A 306-nucleotide genomic window follows, 5' to 3' on the forward strand; every position below is an offset into this window, starting at 1 on the left:
ACCACCATCCACCCCAGTCCCCTACCTCCTTGAAGTCCTCATAAAAGAGGTAGAGAATGGGGTGGTCCTTCCTTCGCTCCCAGTAGTCCCTGACGTGGTCGTACCAGGAGCCATATGCCACTGTGAGGAGAGAGCAGCCAGGGGGTGCAGTGGAGGACTGGAGGAGGGATATGGCTTTGAACCCCAGAAGGGTGCCCTGTCCCACCTCTGCCAGCCATGAACTCCTCCAGGTACTGGGCCCACGTCCCCGGGTGCGGGTGTAACTTGTTCATCAGGTCAAAGTGGTAGAAGGAGACGGCCCCATCC

The 306-nt window shown here is 59.2% G+C and overlaps 1 protein-coding gene across 1 annotated transcript in view; it reads right to left on the minus strand.

The window, feature by feature from the left end:
- Window positions 1–25: 25 nt before the first annotated feature.
- LOC104498477 (sulfotransferase family cytosolic 1B member 1-like) overlaps window positions 26–306 on the minus strand; it is a gene marked incomplete at its 3' end in the record, with an annotated part of 734 nt that continues 453 nt past the window's right edge. The window contains exons 2-3 of the mRNA XM_010141864.1: window positions 206–302; window positions 26–120 (exon numbers count right to left, since the gene is read on the minus strand). Coding sequence (XP_010140166.1) covers window positions 26–120; window positions 206–302 — 192 coding nt within the window. The remainder of the gene's footprint in view (window positions 121–205; window positions 303–306) is intronic.

Source organism: Buceros rhinoceros, unplaced genomic scaffold, assembly GCF_000710305.1.
Source record: "Buceros rhinoceros silvestris isolate BGI_N320 unplaced genomic scaffold, ASM71030v1 scaffold9108, whole genome shotgun sequence".
Classification (NCBI taxonomy): Eukaryota; Metazoa; Chordata; class Aves; order Bucerotiformes; family Bucerotidae; genus Buceros; species Buceros rhinoceros.